Here is a 14,981-nt window from a genome sequence, read left to right on the forward strand (position 1 = left end):
TGGGGGTTAGATCCTCTGGTTTGCTACAGCTCCACCATTCCTCTCTTCTCTGAGGCTTCACTGCCTGGAGTCCTTGGGTGTACTTCTGGGCAAGCCTAAATAACGTAAGTGGAATCAGCAGAATGGGTGGGATGAACATTCCCTTATTCCACATCCTCATAAGTTTTTCTTAGAAATAAAGACCCCTTATGTGAAGCCTTCCTTGTCAGTTCTTACCCCTCCACTCATAGACAACCAGGCATTGTTACTTCCTTCTTCTCTGGGATCCCATAGCACCTGTGATGGTCAAAACCTGACTCTCAAATGCTAACACATTCTTCACTTCTTAAGGATGAATGGTAGGCAACTCCATAGCCTTTCCATTTTAGTGTCTAATCTGATATCTAGAAGCCTCCTGATATGGTTTGGCTATGTCTCAAACTGGCTCTGTCTCATTTCTCTCTTGCCTGCCACCATGTAAGATGTGCCTTTCACCTTTGGCCATGATTGTGAGGCCTCTCCAGTCACGTGGAACTGTGAGTCCAATAACCTCTTTTTCTGTATCAATTACCAGTCTTGGGTATGTCTTTATCAGCAGTGTGAGAACAGACTAATATACCTACTGTGTACTAGTATACCTACTTTATACTGCATACTGTAGGGTTACTGAAATGTACCGTTAATATAATATACTACGTCAGTTTACCCAACGCTCTCATTCAGCAAAATACAAATATCACCCAATGCTTAACCATATTGCACATTTCCTGCTGTTTCTGCAAACATGCAGATGGAATTAGACAAGGCACTTAATTTTCAGTATTCCTCAATGCTGTCTTGAGTGATTGCATCATTAAACTACTGCCATTCTTGCTTTTTTTTTTTTTTAATTACTATGTTGTGAATATTAAATTTAATTTTTTTGTGGATTATTTGTTTAACCCTAGAGTGTGCATTTTGGGGTTATACTTTTCTAAGTCAACTTGAGTAGCTACACAGTGTGATTGCAGTGCAAATCACCCATACTATTTATTTATTTATTTATTTATTTATTTTTCAAGACAGAGTCTAGCTCTGGCACCCAGGCTAGAGTGCAATGGTGCAATCTCGGCTCACTGCAGCCTCTGCCTCCTGGGTTCAAGCAATTCTCCTGTCTCAGCCTCCCAGGTAGCTGGGATTACACATGTGCGCCACCATGCCTGGCTAATTTTTTGTGTGTTTTTAGTATAGATGGGGTTCCACCATGTTGATCAGGCTGGTCTTGAACTCCTGACCTCAGATGATCCACCCGCCTTGGCCTCCCAAAGTGTTGGGATTACAGGCGTGAGCTACCACGCCCGGCCTATACTTTTAATGCTAAAGCAAATGTCCCCAAAATCTGTATGCACAGTAACACTTTCTGTCACCACAAAATTTTCTTTCCATTTTAAAGTTGAGTCAGTAAGTAAACCACGGGAAAGGCAGCAGTTGGAAAGGCTTGACCACATTGCTGTTTGGAAGAAAGAATTTCTCACTCCGTCTTATCATGATGTTATTTGTCTTATCATCTCCTTGATAACATGGTGAATGCTTGAGGACAGGATGCCTACTTTTTAAATTTCCCTGGCACGACAGCAGATGCACGTACAAACTGTGTTATATGAAAAAGCTTGTGGCAAGGACACAGAGAGGGGACAGGAGGACTCTCAGAGTGACGGAGCAGGCAGAAAATACAGGCTGGTTTGAGAAGGTGTGAAGCAGGGCTTCTCTGACCTTTAACCTTTTGAAGACGCCTCTTAAAAAGCAACCAAAGCATCACCTCCCCTGTTCCCCATCTCCCTGTTAACAGCCAGAAGACCTGGGGTCCTAGGGCCTTGGATGGAAAACCATGAGGCAAAGAATTTGAAGGGTGAGGTACCTGGAAGGCAGATGGGCAGGCTTCTCCCCAATACTTTATTCATCCAGACTCCTTGGGCAGAACAGGTATATATACCTGGATTAGTGAAAGAGGTTAGGAGAAAAGGGAGAAAATGGTTGATTTGCAGCACATGGAAAATAGATCTGGGTACTTAATTTCCCCAAAGTGAGTTATTACAAAAGTCTTCCAAATGGTCCTCTAGGCTCTGATACGATTGTCTCTGAGCCTAGATGTACTAAGAAGAATGAGGAAGAAAGTGGAGGAATGTGGCAGGTACTCTCTGGGATATAATCCTCCAAAGGGACCAATTAACCTCCAAATGTCTTCAAATACCCACAGGGCTACCATCCTAGGCCTTCCATCAAACTCCCTTTGCAACCTGAAGGATCTTTCTAAAACGGGAATCTGACCATGTCCTTTCTTAGCTCAGAATCACCAATGGCTGGCTGTCACCCTCAAAAATAAACACCACACTCTTCAGCATGGTGTCTGTTTAAAGCTCTGGGGAGTCCCACTCCTGCCTGGCTGAGGGCTGCTCCCCTCCCCACCCCACACTGCCCAGGTCCCGGAAGGCATTTCCCCCTCACTTGTCACAAAACCTGGGCTTACATGGCTCTTTGTTGCACAGATGCCCTTTCCTTTCTTCTCCATTTGACAGACTCTTTAATAAGCACACATTTGTGCCCACCATCTCACTGGAGTTTCAAAATAGTTCTAAGAGCTTCATCACTGTTCCTTCTTTTAAAAATGAGGACTTCGGGCCAGGTGCGGTGGCTCATGCTTGTAATCCCAGCGCTTTGGGAGGCCGAGGTGGGAGGATCACTTGAGGTCAGGAGTTCAAGACAAGCCTGACCAACATGGCAAAAGCCTGCCTCCACTAAAAATACAAAAATTAGTTGGGCATGGTGGCAAGCTGTTGTAATCGCAGCTACTTGGGAGGCTGAGGCAAGAGAATTGCTTGAACCCAGGAGGTGGAGGTTGCAGTGAGCCGAGATCATGCCACTGCACTCCAGCCTGGGTGACAGAGTGAGACCCTGTCTCAAAAACAAAAACAAAAACAAAAACAAAAAAAAAACAAACAAAAAAAACCAAAAAGGAGTTGGAGGCTTAGATGAGTCAGGAGAATGTTCTCATGCCATGCATGAGAATGAGAATGTTCTCATGCATGCCAGAGAGGCAGAGCTGATGGGCCCTCCTTTCTCCCTGAGAGTTCCTTTTCTGCTAGGGACTGTGAGTGTGTGTGAGGGGGTGCTGGGCTGCCACAAGGCAGGGAGAGGCGGGTTATGTCTCTAAGCCCTTCTCCTCCCAGTTCCTCCCAAACCCCCAGTGTGGCCAATGGACAGGTTATTGCAAGTCCTTCACCCTCTGGACAGTGTGCTGCTGCCCAGTCCCTGGGGCAGCCGGGGGTCTCTGCCAGGTGGCATGGATGAGGTCTGGACAGGGACTGCTGTGGCTGTGGCTGTGCTTGAGCTGTGGTCAGGGGATATGCCGGGCTCCCTGGGGAGGCAAAGGATCTGCTCCTCACTCCCCAACCCTGCCTGGACCCCTGTCCATATCAGTGGAACAGGTCTTTGAAGGAAAGTCCCTTACCTGCTGAATGGGTCTGGCCTGGTGAGATGTTGACCTCACCCAGAAGCCAAGGCAGAGACTGGGTGAAGCAGTAATACTGACCATTTTTTGGAAACCCCAACTCAGCCTCAGACCACATGAAGGAGTTTAACTTGGGGTATTCCAGGCTTCCTTTAGGGTCTCGTTTCTTCCCTTAGTTGTGTCAATGTGTGACTCCTTCACACTCCCACCAACAACTCATTAGTAAATCAGTGCTAGATTTAAAGTTAAAAACAAAAAAGCCTGGGTTTTGGTCTTGAGACTGTTTCTGCATCTCCACATGGACACAGTAACACAAGCTCATGGAAAGTGAGAACCTGAGGAGATGTGTGAGTGACACGTTTTGCATTATCAGGCTCTGCACACTTATGAGCAGTTCTTCCTTTCGGAGCTGCCTCGGCCTCCAGCCCAACCCTGAGGCCCCGAGAGTGTGAAACGGGAGTAGGGTGGCTCAGCATGGAGGGCTTACCTGTGATATTGTTGAGCATCTTGTAATAGGGCTCCTGGCAGGAGTATCTGATCTCAGACTTGTATGTGGTGAGGTTGTTCCTTGTGGAGAAGGTGACCAGCCCATGTTCCAGCTCTCCTGGGGCTCTACAGTCTACAACTGAGAGAGAAGAAGTGAGAACCCTCGACTGCCTTTTGCTCATCTTCTTCTGGCTATCTGATGGATCTGTGTCATGCAGATGTACAGGTTGTGCACTGCACACAATTCCAGAAAGCAATGTTATAATGCCTCTGAAGGGTGCCCCTGGGATGTGCAGTGTACAACCTGTGAAGCTACCAGTGGTCCTGCTTTTGAGGTCTCTCCCATTCGTTATGGTACTACTGTGTGGTCAACTCACCTGGCCAGTGTCAATTTTGGGTAGGGGAAGGTCTCCTGATGTTTAAACAGACTCCAGCCTCTTACCCACCAGGGCCTCTTTCTTTTACTTCTAGTTTTACTGTGCAATCCTCTCTGCCTCTTCTGCCCAAGGATGAAACCCTTGGCTTAGCGAGAAAATTATAGCTGACATAAACCAAATAATCTTTTGTTCTTCTAGTCCCAATCCTAGACTGAGTAAGAACAGCTAATATGCTCACATTGGAGTTTGGCACAAAAAATAAAAAAACCCCAGCTCCTGTATGAGTACACAGCCCCACCCTCCTGCCTCCCCAGGCAGCTTGCTTGGCCCTAGAAACCAGGAGGCAGGGTTGGAGGCAGATCAGCTTTCAGCCTTCCCCTGTTCATTTTCTACAACTGTTGATGGCCGGATGTTGGAGCCATAATTCCCAGTACAGGACATGACTAAAGATGCCTGCTCCTCAGAGGTGGTCTTTGGGGAGCTTTCCAGTCCAGCTCAGCCTTAGGGGAGTTGTCAGCACTGATAGAGCCCAGCATGAGTCAGCTGAGAGTCAGGGCATCTTTTCATGGCCACATCAGAGGCTCTGGACCCAAATTTGTCAATCTTTTCATTCTTAAGGAAATCCTAATCTTAGGTATAACAGCCTACGCCAGAGTTGAAGAATCATAGATGAATCATATAATGTCACAGCTGGAAAGAAACCTGAAGTAGGCAATCTAGAATGTTCTCTTTATTTTATCTATGAGCCCAGAGAGGAGAGTTGACTTGTCTAAGATCATACAGCAAGTTACTGTCAGAGTGAGAGCAAGATTTGACCTAAACCCAGCGCTGTTTTAGTAAATGGAACTAGTAGTTCTTAAGGATCTGTTTTCCAGTTAAATGGCCTATTTTAGCTGGCCAATGGTGGACATCAATTGTCAGAATTTCCAGAGCCCTGGTAAAATTTCCAAAGTTCCATGTCCTCCTGAATTTTACCTGGTCATTTTGGGAAACAGTGAGACGTAATTTACCCCTGAGTGCCATTTAGACATTGTGATTTTGACTTTAGGACTCCAAATTCATCTTTTTGATTAGCTAGAGAGTCCACTCAAAATGTAAATAATTCCAAGTCCCTCCAGGTTGGAGGAAAAGATGAAGGAAGGGAGGAAATACAGGTACTTCTTATCCACAAAGAAGGCAAACCAAGACAACTGGTTTTGTCCTGGCCCCTAGTCCAATCACCCTGGACAAATCATCTCCATTTGTTTTCATAACCCAAAAGTAGAGACACTCTTCCACTTTGTGAGGTAAACGTGTGCAGCTCAACACTAGGATAATGACCAATAATATTTATTATTTGAATACTATGAACAGTTTAAATTCTGCTAAAGCAGATTTTTCCTCCTTTTTTAGAAGACGCCATTTACTTGGTACCTAGGTATTGGTGTTACTCATTTCCCTTAACTTTGGTCCAGCAGTTTGTTTTGCCTAAACTAATTTCAAGACCTGACCACCTAGTTTAGGAATTCCAGGGTTGGCCTTAGCGTGGCTAGATGGTCGGGGCCCTGGGAGCCTGTTATGTGGCTGATGCTGGCGGAAAGATGTTTTCTAGGTGGAGGACCTACTTTCACATCACTTCAGAGAACTAACTTTGTCCACTGATACAGCTGGCCCTACAACTGGGTAGACGGGGTGACAAATAGTGGAACATAGAGGGTCTTGGCAATGTGGAGGGGCTCACTTTCTTCCCAAGTCCACAGTAGCAGGGAAAAAGCCATGTCTCTCTGGGACACGGAAGTGACTTCCCGTCACAAGAGGCCTTGAGCAGCTCTGTCTGGCACAGTCAGCACACACTAGACCCTGCTTCCTCCGTTGGCCTATGCTCTTTGCTTCAGGAAGGGTTTTATCCTTTTCTATAAAGTCCTGTCTGGCCACTTCAGCATTCTGGAATCAAAACACCCTTCTCTTTCCCCTTGCCTTGGCGGTACCGCCCAACACCCTATCTCCATGGTAATTCCTTGCTGCCACTTGTTTTCCTCCAGACACACCTTGCTTGACCGGCAGATCCAAGTGTGCTTTGCTGTACTGGGGAGCTTCCTAGAGAATGATGTGCAATCAGATAATCCTAACTCAGGCCTGGGGTTTTGGGCTCTAGCCCCCTCCTTGGCCTCACCTTCTTTCCTCCCCTTGGTATACCCACCCTCCAAACACCAGCTCCTTCAGTGTGCTCCTCTGCTGCCTCTTGCTGCCAGGCCTTGCTAGTGCCATCCCTGTTGCCCGGGACACCCTGTGTCCATGCTCTGGCCACCCTGGAGTCTTGATGAAACACCACTTCTTCTTGAAAGCCTTTCTAATTCTAACTGGACAGGGCTGCTTCCTTGTTTCTTTGATGGGATGTATCTGATGTTGTCGGCATCAAAGCTATTACAATTATTTGGGTACATATCAAATCTTCCTCTTAAATTCTGATTCCCTGTATGGCACTGAGTAAGACTGCTGTTAATACTTTATAGGTTTAAAGACATTTATTCAACTGACACTTGTCTTTAGTAGCCAGCCCATCTCTTCTTTCAGTGGTGTCTCTAGCTGAGAATGGCACCTCGGTCTCCAGACTGCCCAGGGTTCTCCCCTCACCGCACAGCCATTTAATCACCAAATAGATCGGGCAGTCCATTTAATGCAAAGTTTCTCTGACATGTGTACCCAGATCTTCAGATGGAAGCAGAGATTCCAGCTGCCACTCCCCAGCCCTTTCTCTGTCACTGTTTAGGACCTGTGATGTCCCATGGCACAGAGCGGGGGCTACTGCTTTCAGGTGTGATACCTATCTTTTTAAAATTTTTAATCAGCGAATTTTAAGAAACTTAGGACTTGTAAGCCCCAGAAGACAGAACCTCTAATGTTGACATTTCAGCCCCATGCTAGGTAGGGGTAGAAGGGATACTTTTGTGAATGAGAAAACATTCAGATTCTCAAAAATCCACACTCTGTGAGTTATTATTTGCTTTACCTACTCATGGTGGTTAAGCAGCAACAGGTAACACCTTCAGATTCATAAAGTCACAGGCAGTCTGGCTCATTTAAACTTGACATGTAGAATGGATTAGAAACCACTTTGATCTGGTCAGCCTGAGGCCACATGATTATATATTCAATCTTATGTCTCTAAGACCAAGGGCATTTTTTTTTTTCCTTTGAGAAGAGCACAGTCCACTCAGAGGTGCTAAAATAAACCCCACATTTTCTTTTTCATTATTTTCGGGAGTAGTGTTTGAATGATGGGCGAACCCTCAAGTAGCGAATTTGTTTTCACACACGTAGCAGCTTCAACTGCTGAGATCATGTTGCCTTGTTCAGCACCCATTCTAATCCACACTGAAAGGGGCACGGGAGTGTTGTTGGGTGGGGAGGGGTGGTGCAGCTCTGGGCCCCGGGGGGTCTTGGGAGTGATCCATTTCTGGATGTCTGCATTGTGTGGGGTCTCGTCATTCACTCTGTCACTTGCTCTGACTTGAGTTCGCTCTCCAGATCGATTTCGTTTTCTGCCACTATGGTGAAGATCAAAGAGGGATCAAGAGATACAGAGGAAGGAAGCGGAGAAAGGAAGAGAAAGAGAGAGAGAGAAAAATTAGCAAGCAAAGCAGAAACAGTTTATGCAGGAAATACAGAAATCACTTCACCAGAATTGATTAAGAATGCATAGTTTAGGTACAGCCAGTGTGAAGAACAGTTTGGGATTGTGGAATCTGTATCATTCTGAGAATTTGCAGAGTCATACATCCTGGCTCATGAGGATTATAAAATTCTGCCCCTGGGGGGAGTGTTGCCTGCATCTGGTCCAAACCCTGACTTGACGGCATTCAGAGTAGAACAGGGCTTGTCCAGGGGCCACCACAGCAAGGTGGAGGCCAGAACAACAACCCATAATTCCCAGCTTCTTTTCGAGTGCATGTTTCTTTACCACACAGTGCACACCCCTTGTCTGTTTCCAGCCCTGTACTCCATAATCCCTGGGGACTCTCAACTCCTCAGTCCTGTCCTTGCCTCTCCCCTAGGATCTAGCACAGTGCCTGGTACAGAGAGAGGCTCTATAAATACCTACTGAGTAAGCAAAGATGCTGGGTATACCTGAATGGGAATTCTGATAGTCTTAATCCAGCCTATTTTGGGAGAATAGGGTCATAAGACGGAAACAGTTCCTCTTTACTACAAAATGACAGGGTGTTCTGTTGTATGCTAATGTAAGTCAGGGAAAAATATTAGTCAGGGAAAAATTATTAATGTTGCCTACTTTCCAGAAATATGAATGACAGAAACAAAACCACCTCCTAGTGAGGGGATTGGGTTGGGGCGGGAGATGTTTGTTGATCTTGTGCACGTTTCTGGCCCTCCATGGGTATGGAATGTATATTAACCCAGCTAATCCCCAAAGCAATCTTGAGGGCGGGAAACTGAGGCCAAAGAGTCTGAATACACTGATTAGGGACTCTCAGCTGGTAGAGTCTGCATTTGAATCTAGAACTTCCTAATTCCAAAGCCTGATTCTATCCAAAACACCTCATATCCTCCTTTACCTTCTCCTTCTACATGGCCCTTGCTTTGTTCTGCAGAGTGCTTTGCTTAGAACCCAGTCACAGCACTGTGCCTCGAGCCTGGGATTGGAGGAGGTGGCGACTGTGGCCACCAGCACTTGAGTTCCTCCGTGCCTGGACCTTGTTTTTTCCATCTGACTTCCCTATGGAACTCTGCACAGGCATCCAGTCAACATTTTTTGAAACATTTTGTTAAAGCCATAAAATGCCCCCTCCTTCCCCACGCTAGGCTCTGACCCCAGCCACATCATAGGAAAAGGAAAAATTTCATCATATGAAAAGGAAAAGAATAAGCATATTTTACTTCAAAGTTCTTCCTGGGATTTGCCTTAAGGGAATGTCCCCCTTGGGACAATGGGAGGAGATATGTCTGCGTACTGAATCAAGGCCATGTTAGAGAAAGGGACGAGGATAGCGCTCCCGTTTGCATGAAAAGTCATGAAAAGAAGATGAGTGGGACCAACTCCAATCTGTTTTTTTTTTTTTTTTTGAGACAGAGTCTTGCTCTGCCACCCAGGTTGGAGTGCAGTGGCACAATCTCGGCTCCCTGCTATCTCCGTCTCCTGGGTTCCAGCAATTCTCCTGCCTCCGCCTCCTGAGTAGCTGGGATTACAGGTATGTGCCACCATGCCTGGATAATTTTTGTATTTTTAGTAGAGACTGAGTTTCCTCATGTTGGCCAGGCTGGTCTTGAACTCTGGAACTCAAGTGATCCACCTGCTTCTGCCTCCCAAAGTGCTGGGATTACAGGCGTGAGCCACCGTGCCAGGCTCTAATTCTTGACCTCACCTCTCCATCGTAAAGCAAATTCTTCCTTCTCTCTCCCTTCCTTCCCTGACTATTTCTGTCACTGTGCCTCCTCTCATCAATCCTGGCCACAGATAAGTTTCTAAAACTGTGGTCCTTGTAAGTCTTTTTCATTGAAATCACCTGGGTGTTGAGAGGTGGTTGCAGAGGGTTGTGGTGAGGTGAAGTGGTTGGAAGCTTGTATTTTTGCAAAGCTCAGTAGATGATTTATATAGACTATATCATTTTAAAACCATTGGCACGTCTTCTAAAATATAAAGCTAGTCCAAACTCCTTATTTTATAATTGAGGCGAAGGATCTTATTCACAATCACAGAGTTGGTTAGGGGCAGAGCCAAGGCAAGATCTTACTCTGGGTCCCAGGAGCCAGTGAAGAGCTGTATCCTTTGCTTCATGCAGGCCAACTGTGCTGACCCCACAGCCCTTCCTGTACAGCCCTAAATCATGAGTTGTCTCAGAAGATGTAGGGGATATGGCTGATGGCCACGTGAAGACTAGCAAGGTCACTCAGCTCTGGGCACCAGCACCAAACTAGTTTCCCGAATTAGCAATTGCCAAAGCTGGTTTTGAGCCTGGACACGTGCTATTCCTTTAGTAAGTTCGGCAACCCATCTATGGACTGAAGTAAAATTGGTATTTAACAAAGTACTGGGCCCATAAGTTTCTTTTGGGATCCAAACGTCTTATTGCCAAAAGGGGCATTGATATTCTTTTATCCCCCAACCCTTGTGTGTCTGTTAAATTTCTGCTCCCATCCCCTTCAGAGTGCTCCTGCCACACTTTCACCCTTGCTTGCTCCGCTCGGATCCTGCCAGTGTTGGGGAGCTCAGTATCTGTATAACAACCCATTAGGCTTTCTTACTTTTGCAGGTGGGAATCTTGTTACTCCACGTCCCGTCCTTCAGACACTCAATCTGGAATGTGTCCATCTCCACATTATCCTGGGAAGAGACAGGAAGAAGGGAGTGGGAAGAAGGAGGCAGGGGTGGTGGTAGGGGTTTTTTCCTAGCAAAACCAACTCAAGTTCCACACGTGTCTGTCCTCAACTGAGATTTTCCACCCATGGGCCTCCAAGGGCAAGCTTGAAGGTAGGGGAAAGATACACACTGAATTCATATTCCCTTCTCATACTCTGGAGAGGGGCAAGGGCTGTGTGTAAGAAGGGGTTTGGGCAACTATCTCTGAAGGGAAGACTGTAAGCATTGACTCCTTTTTCAGAGCAGTGCTTCTCAAACCAGGGCAAGCAGTCAGCATCTCCTAGAGGGCTTGTTAAAACACAGGTGGCCGGGCTTCTCCCCCAGAGTTTCTGGTTCAGTGGGGCTGGCTTACCCAAGTATTTGCATTTCTAACAAGTTCCCAGTGATGCTGAGACTGAGGACCCCTCTTTGAGAAGCATTCCTTGGAAGCAGTGGTCCTTTAGCTTGGCTGCACCAATCACTGGTCCCAGTCCCAAAAAGTCTGCTTTAACTCATCTCAGGTGAGAGCTGGGAGGTGATTTTTTTTTTTTTTTAAGCTAACAATGCGATTCCTAGAACTACTGCTTCAGGGGGTGGGAGAGTGAGGGGAACCCATCTGTTCATTTTTTTATTTTTTGAGACAGAGTTTTGCTCTTGTCACCCAGGCTGAAGTGCAATGGCACAATCTCGGCTCCCTGCAACCTCTGCCTCTCAGATTCAAGCGATTCTCCTGCCTCAGCCTCCTGAGTAGCTGGGATTACAGGCGCCCGCCACCACACCCGGCTATTTTTTTTATTATTTAGTAGTGATAGGGTTTCACCATATTGGCCAGGCTGGTCCTGAGATCAGGTGATCAACCTACCTGGGCCTCCCAAAGTGCTGGGATTACAGGCGTGAGCCGCTGCGCTTGGCCCCATCAGCTACTTTTAACCCGTCTACTTCCTTTCCTGGTATCCCACTCCACTCCCCTCTATAAGCCGATGAACTTTGTTATAGTTCTCAGCCTTGATTATAGAGCTGTATGGATCCATATTTTTAAAATTCAAACCAGCTCATGCTCTGATTAAAAAATAAAACAAACAAATTTTTGTGCCACTTTCAGAGTGTGAGACCGCCTGGGACACATGCTTTGGAATTTCTGGAGCATTTGAGAAGCTGATGGGTAGCTAGGAAATTCTGTGCTGGAACGATGACAAGTGCTGGCAGCCCATCTGCCCTGGGGAGGGTGCAGGTTTGGAGAGTTTCTGTGGCCTGCTCACTACCCTTTCCCAGGCAGGGCTCTGCACCTTCAGCACTTTGTAGCCTGTGTCACAGCTGACGAGCACTTGGTCTTTGAAGGAATACTTGGCTTGGGAGGGCTCGATTTTCCCATGGACAGGAGGTTGTAGCTCTGGGCACTCATTTCCTGGTGGGGAGCAAATGAAAGAACAGCAGGTGAGAAAATGAGAATTCTGACCTTAAAGGGCCAGTCCCTAGAAAGCAAGGCCTGATGAAGGTGAATAAAACATGGAACTGGGTATTGGAGGCATGGATCTTCCAGGCCCTTCAAGAGACTAATTCTGGAGCCAAGAATAGGGCAGTTTCCAACTTGGACCACCACATCCTTACTTGTGGAATGAAATAGTTGACCAGATGATTTCAGTAAAACTCAGGATTGGGAGAAATGTTAAATGTCATTAAATCCAATCCTTGTCTGATGCTTCTCTTACAACATCCTCCACAATAGACAGCAAACATACTGCTCAGCTAGGAGCCCCACCAGGGCCACACCTGCATCCCTCCTCCCTCAGCCACTACCAGCATCCCTCCTCCCTCAGCCACCACCCCTGGGAGGGCTAAGCATGGCGGCTCAGGGGCACAGGGACACAGTGACAGGGAGCTTAACGCCTCCCTAACCTGTACCTTTCAGCCTCAGACTCTGCTGATTACATGAACATTGTTTTCCTTCTTAGCTGAAATTTGCGCCCCTGTAATTTTTACTCATTTGTCCTCTCGGGCCACCAAGGATGACCCAAATTGCTCTTTCTTCCCAAGGCCCTTCTTCAAAGCATTAGAAAGGCTGTGATCATATGCCTCTGAGTCCTCTCCTCGAAAAGCTAAACCTGACAGGCTCTTCAGGCCTGGGCCTATCTCTGACACTTTTTCTAAGACAAACTCTCCTTTGTTAAGATCCTGTCTACTCTCCCCCATCTGAGCAGTGTACGTGATAATGTAGGCAGGGCCAGAGTTTTAGCCTATGAACTGGGTTAGTCATGCCCAGCTGTGATCTTTTGTCACTGATGTTCACCCTCTCCTTCCTTGAGTTCCTATAGACCAGTTACTGCAGGTTGAATGGCTTGATCAAGGTTTGGGCCAGGACTGGCTGACTTGGGGGACGGGGGCAGGAGATCCATGGGCTTTGCTGATGGGGGACCCAGAAGGAGGCAAAGCACCATAGTGAAACATTCTGGGCTACAGGCCCATATCCAAATTCTAACCCTAGACTTGGAGAAGGCTGGAGCTGAAAAGGCCCTCCTCCCCAAGTCTACTGAATCACTGTGTGAGGTATAGAGTTCAGGAAACAAGTTTTCTTTTTCTTTAATCTCTCTATGTGATACTGAAGTACATGTTTTGAAAACCACCTGTCTAGTCCACCCAACATTATTGCTGCCCTTGTCCCCACTTTATAGATGGAAAACTGAGTCAGGAAAGAGCATGTGCCTTGGTCCCCAGCTGCTCGACTGAGAGTCCCCATCAGGTCCCCAGAGGAGACCCAAGCCTGCACCCCTCCTCCCTCAGCCAGTGCTTCTGCAAGGGCTAAGCACAGCAGCTCAGTGTAACCTGGGAGGGAAGCGGTTACCTGCAGCCCTGTATGAGAGCCTCCAGCCCCGGTTCTCTCCCGAGTTGTCACTATGGAACAGGATCAGGACACTGTGGCTCTGGGTGCTGATGGGTTCTGGGGCTTTCTCTCCACAGAAAGGCCCCAGAACTTTTGGACCAACTTTGATCTGCAAAATATGAGAGAGAGAAAGAGAGGGTTCCATCTGAGCAGCCAACATGGCCTCTGCAGGTAATACCTCTCCACTGCACTCTGGGTTTTCTGGAAGCTTCCATATGAACCCTTGATATTCACTTAGGTTTTTAATGAGCTGTACCATTCACCAAATGGTTTCATCTTCATTCTCTCTTTTATAATTTACAATGACTCTTGAAGTGGACAAGGCAGGTTAATAATCCTCTACTTAACTATTTACAATAGCAAAGGTATACAACCAAATCAAATGCCCATCAGTGATAGACTGGCATTGATGTGGCACATATACACTGTGGAATACTATGCAGCCATAAAAAAGGATTAATTCATGATCTTTGCAGAGACATGGATGAAGCTGGAAGTCATCATTCTCAGCAAACTAACACAGGAAAAGAAAACCAAACACCACATATTCTCACTCATAAGTGGGAGTTGAACAATGAGAACACATGGACACAGGGAGGGGGACATCACACACTGGGGCCTGTCAGGGGGTGGTGGGGCAAGGGGAGGGAGTGCATTAGGACAAGTACCTAATGCATGTGGGGCTTAAAACCTAGGTGACATATTGATGGGTGCAGAAAACCACCATGGCACGTGTATACCTATGTAACAAACCTGCATGTTCTGCATGTGTATCCCAGTACTTAAATTGAAAAAAAAATCTTCTGCTTAAAGATTAACATATTGTGGCTCAGAGAAGGGCTGAGTGCTGTCTGGTGCATAAAACAGAGATGATCTCTGCTGTCAAAAATGGTGCATAAAGCAGAGATGATCTCTGCTGTCAAAAAACCTGCAGTCTAGTTGGGGGAGACTAACAACAAATAATAAACAAAATAATTATAGGGTGTCATAAGGGTAATAAAAATAATCAGGATGATATGCATATATAATAGAAATATATGTTATATGTTTATAATTGATGTAGTAAAATCTATGTAACCTATAGAAATAATCATTCCTATAATGGTAATATAATAGATAATAACTTTAATTAGGTGATCAAGGCCAGGGCTTTCCCTTAGGTAGCATTGGGAATCTGAGATGCATAGGGTGAGTATGAGCTTATTTGAAGAGAAGGGAAGAATACTTTCTAGGGAGAGAAAACTGCATATGTACAGATCAAGGCCAAGGGTGGTAAAGAGCTTGCCTAGTGTTAGGAATAGGCAGGAAGCCAGGCCGGCTGGGCAGTGGCAGTGCCATGGCATGAGGTTGGACAACAAAGGCCAAGTTGTGCTGAGAAATTTAGGTTTAATTTAAAGTGCAAACTCAATCGAATCTAGCTTTTTTTTTTTTTTAAGCAGA

The 14,981-nt window shown here is 46.3% G+C and overlaps 1 protein-coding gene across 4 annotated transcripts in view; it reads right to left on the reverse strand.

The window, feature by feature from the left end:
- Positions 1 to 14,981, reverse strand: part of MASP1 (mannan-binding lectin serine peptidase 1 (C4/C2 activating component of Ra-reactive factor)) — a 76,670-nt gene that overhangs the window by 23,526 nt on the left and 38,163 nt on the right. For 2 of the 4 annotated variants that reach the window (XM_011961594.1, XM_011961593.1), the window contains exons 6-10: positions 13,503 to 13,650; positions 11,950 to 12,068; positions 10,570 to 10,648; positions 3,954 to 4,091; positions 1,877 to 1,951 (exon numbers count right to left, since the gene is read on the reverse strand). In XM_011961594.1, the coding sequence (XP_011816984.1) occupies positions 1,877 to 1,951; positions 3,954 to 4,091; positions 10,570 to 10,648; positions 11,950 to 12,068; positions 13,503 to 13,650 (559 nt within the window). Of the gene's footprint in view, positions 1 to 1,876; positions 1,952 to 3,953; positions 4,092 to 6,818; positions 7,851 to 10,569; positions 10,649 to 11,949; positions 12,069 to 13,502; positions 13,651 to 14,981 lie in introns of those variants that run through there. The other 2 variants (XM_011961595.1, XM_011961596.1) reach the window with 1 other exon arrangement.

Source organism: Colobus angolensis, unplaced genomic scaffold, assembly GCF_000951035.1.
Source record: "Colobus angolensis palliatus isolate OR3802 unplaced genomic scaffold, Cang.pa_1.0 Scaffold56, whole genome shotgun sequence".
Taxonomy (NCBI): Eukaryota; Metazoa; Chordata; class Mammalia; order Primates; family Cercopithecidae; genus Colobus; species Colobus angolensis.